Source organism: Pinus tabuliformis, chromosome X, assembly GCF_031772625.1.
Source record: "Pinus tabuliformis cultivar Carrire ecotype Pingquan chromosome X, CPIR1, whole genome shotgun sequence".
Classification (NCBI taxonomy): Eukaryota; Viridiplantae; Streptophyta; class Pinopsida; order Pinales; family Pinaceae; genus Pinus; species Pinus tabuliformis.
Window position 1 is genome coordinate 1,170,759,778 of NC_142308.1, and position 4,338 is coordinate 1,170,764,115.

Sequence of the window (4,338 nt, forward strand, 5' to 3'; positions counted from 1 at the left end):
CCAGGATCTGTCAACGCTAGGGTGGACCCCACTCGAAGGGGGTCACACCCCTCGGCCTATTTACTGACCTAACCCCAAGAGCTTTTGGGTTTCGACCCTGTGACCTCCCATTGGCGAGGCCCCGGCTTGACCGATTGAGCTAACCCTTGGGGCTAGTTAGATCATTCATCTTATACTCATATTCACTCTAATTTTCAAAATATTGATCACACTACCAACCTTCTTATTCTTTTAAATAAACGAAAGTATGGTTATTTAGGAATCCTTCTCTCTTTCTTTTTAGCATAAAATTAAAATGCTAAAAAATTCCAACTAATTTCTCACTTTCCTAAAGTCTTATAAATCATATAAATCTTAGTAGACATTTAGCATTATCATCGATATCAATTAAAAATAAAAAATAAAATTAATATATTAAATTAAAAAACAAATACATAATTAAATAAATAAATATTCTACTTATATTTATATTTATATTAAATTAAATTTATTATAATAACTTATTATTTATTTTTAAATTAAAAATAATAAAAAAAAATTAAAGCATTTAAAAAAGTATTAATAATATTAATGGATATCACGTATTCCCATACATAAAAAATAAAATAAACCTAGCTAACAGTGCTGACATCAATAGAAACCAACAACTATGTCAATCCAAGATTGATAACAAAATTTAAATGAAAAGCAACACCCAACTGTAGACCGTTTATCAATGTCTATAGGTGGGATATATATACACCAAATTAGATGCTGTATATTGGAGACTTCCTTCCTTTATATTAATGTTTGAAAACTTTTTCTGTATATAAATAATGGTTCTTTAAAATTTTTATATAAAATTTTTAAAATAATAATTTAACATAATTATTTTGGCATGAATATGTTTTAGGTGCTGTATATTGGAGACTTCCTTTATATTAAGGTTTGAAAACTTTTTCTGTATATAAATAATGGTTCTTTAAAATATTTATATAAAATTTTTAAAATAATAATTTAACATATTTATTTTGGCATGAATATGTTTTAAATGTTTAGCGGTTAAAATAGTTTTTTAGTTAAATGATGATTTTTTTGTTATTTAAAATAAGTTTCTGATTAAATATATAAATTCGGCTGCATGAAATTAGTGAAGCAAAATTTACCACATAAATTTATAATTTGAACAAATCTCTACCGCATACAAATTCACCCTCACAATAGACTACGCTAATCATTTTAGCCACAATCTATTAAATATTTAAAATCAAAATAAATACGTTGATTAGCCTCAATCTATTAGATATTTAAAATCAAAATAAATACGTTTACTAACGCTAAATAAAAACTTCCTATCCATCCGTTTACCTAAAAATATTTATCGTCATGACAGAACGAAGAATTAATAAATGAAGGTATAGAGCAGCGCGTCAAACGCAAGTGTTTTCTGGACAGAAAGACAAAGATTCCCATTGGATTTTGAATTTTGGCGCAAACTATAAACGGCGAGGAAAAAAACGCTGACAGAAGCAATTCCATGCATGCTAAACACTGGTTAGACAAATATATTTCTCTTTTCTCTTTCCTTTCCTTGCAAATACAATATTAATCTTGATATGGAAACCCTTTGAAGATCTGGCATTCAAGTTATATGTTACACCAGAGCGATTTATTCCGACCCCGAATCGAAACCCATTAGGGTTCAAGAAGATCACAATTAGAAAAAGGGGGGCGCTAATTTTGAGAATATGTACAGTGTTCAGCAATCGACGATGTTGGCGCCTCTGGATTTGTAAAATTACTGTCAGGTCTGTTGCCACGTGAACATTATATCATTCCTTTTGGAGATGATAGCAGTGGCCTGCAGGGGATTACACGGTTGCTTTTCTTGTTCATCTTACGGCCAAAGGAAGAAGCCTTGCGGGGCATTTCCATGGATTCGGCTGAACCTGCCGAGAATATTGATGATAGAATAGTGTGATTATCATATGATGATTCCATCGGGGATTTCCAGCTATGACAACTCTTGAGCTTCTTCGCCGGCTTGGCCAGGTCTTCCACGCATTTCACGCTGGCGAGAGACTGAAATGACTGCGCCTTGCCCGTGAAATAATTGGACAAACCCCTCCTGCAAATTATTCAAAGAAATTGTCCAAATCAACAAAAGATTGCAGCAGCCCCTGTTCGAAATTCAGATAGCGATTTTCGTAATGAAAATATATGGTTGCCATTAGACTTACTTTCGAGATGGAAGGCTAGCTCTGAGAGACTTCATATGGAAAAGAGGGCCGCCATTGCCATGGGACATCGGTGGAGGCGAGAATTCACATGAAGAATTGTCGCTGTTCGTCATGTCGTCCGAGGAAGCCGAGGAGGCCGTCAAATCAGGTGAAGAAATAGGAAAAGAAGATGAAGACGAACATAAATCGCTTGTCGATATGAAGCGTTCTTCCGCCATGGCTGCTCCCAAGAAAAATAGGGTTTTGGAATGAATGACAACGTTGAATTTCTGTCACGGAAATTGTGTGTCTTTCTTTCTGCAAGAACTGAAATTGAAATTCTCCTCTGGCCGGGAGTCGTCTTAGAGCATTTTGTAGTGGGCAGTGACAAGGACAACTCAGCCAATGTCCACAACAATTGCGCCACGTGAAACCACTTGGGCTCTCGCTGTTCTTGTGGCGGGACATACCTCTGACCACGATAAGTGAAAGCTTCCCCAAGGCGGTTTTGGGCTCCCATGGCAGCGGTCTCAGCGTTCCCATCTTGCGGTTTTGGCAGCCCTATCCGATTGATGGAAGCCCTTACCTGCCACGTTGACAAGGATGTAGCGTGATTTTACATGTAAGAGGATGACTTTGAATCGGATGAGTTGGGGGACCAGCAGCTCTCCCCGTAAATTAAGGTGAGGTTTATGCTTGGTCGGCGACAAGCATTTAGTGCGGATAAGAGGGCCTCATCCACAACATTATCTAATTCCCAGTAAATGGCATTCTAGCAAGTGGGATCCGCACTCAAACTCAAGTGGTAGGTGATTACTATCCAAACGAAAAATGAAGTCACACGAAAAGTTGTCCACCTTATCCACATTTAAACACCTTTATCGTGTATTTCTTGTTAATTCGAAAAGCCCAATGCGTGTGTATTGTCCATATCTCTATTTTGCTTCTTACATAAGAAAAAAATAAAGTGTAACATGTAAGCAAGTATGTTTATCTTGTAGTCCATTAATTATATCAATTAATAATACAACTAATATCTAAACGATCCATATTTTGTATAATGAATTCTTTCGGATAAAAATTACATGACGAATATTGTGTCGATACCTTTCAAGCTACTCCATGTGGTTGATCGTTATGATAGGATCAAAATTAAGTTTATAAATAAAAGAATTATTTTATGTGGTTAATTTTTATGATAAGGATTAAAATTTAGTATTTATAAATAAAAGAAAAAATAAGATTAACGAATTTAATATGCAGTGTTGTTGTTTAGTACTTTCTTTTTATGCAGCGTTGTTGTTTAGTAATTGATACTTAGAAATTGATAACAAAAGTATAAAAATTCCTATCATGCATATACATATAAAGATCTTGAATTTTTCTAATTATGAAAACTTATGATTTGCAAGCTTCAATTTTGTAAGCGACATTATAATAGTTTGGGTACTTTAGAATATTAAAACAAATTTTCAAAATATTAAAACATATACAATTGTTAAAGTTTTTAAGTAGGAAGATTTTTATATTTGAATTATGAAGTTAAGATTCAGTAAGTGTTTAGTTAAAATAATGAAATTTCTATTTTGCATTAAAATCATTTATAACAAAAATTTACACAACAAATGACATCAATTGACTTTTGTTTGTTGTCTATATTCTTAAATAACTAATGCATTTGCAAATGCTCATAAGTATTTACCTTGCATTATTTGACAACTTCATATTTCACGGCCTTATATGACTCCTACAGTTGCCTATAAAATCAAGGTAGTTATTAAAGGTAGGTAAAAATGTAACAACCATGGTGAAAAATTCATGTAATACAAGTTTATAAAGGCAAAATAAGAGCAATGTTAAGGTACACGTATTCCAAGTTGAATGTTGGGCAAAGATATCCTAGCAGGCATCACTCGATATGTTTATGGTTAGGGAAATTGACAAAGGCATTAAAAGGCAAAAGACATTTTAGGCACATTTATTTATGAAAATAAAGGAAATTAGGAGAAAAGTAAGGTGAAAGGTCACAGGTTGCATGTGAGGAGGAAATTGAGGAAAATAATGGAAAATGAAGAAGTTAGAGGCCTCATTAATAAAAAGGCTTCTTAGGATCAGTGGGTAACCTTTTGTCAGTTCAAGT

General features: G+C 33.6%; 1 protein-coding gene across 1 annotated transcript; it reads right to left on the minus strand.

Moving 5' to 3' along the window:
- Nucleotides 1–1,421: 1,421 nt before the first annotated feature.
- LOC149144085 (uncharacterized) lies at nucleotides 1,422–2,643 on the minus strand. Its single transcript, XM_089449263.1, has 2 exons — nucleotides 2,220–2,643; nucleotides 1,422–2,107 (listed from the first exon to the last, which is right to left on the minus strand). The coding sequence occupies exons 1-2, from the start codon at nucleotides 2,435–2,437 to the stop codon at nucleotides 1,807–1,809; spliced, it is 519 nt and encodes a 172-aa protein (XP_089305389.1). The 5' UTR covers nucleotides 2,438–2,643; the 3' UTR covers nucleotides 1,422–1,806.
- Between the last annotated feature and the right edge of the window lie 1,695 nt (nucleotides 2,644–4,338).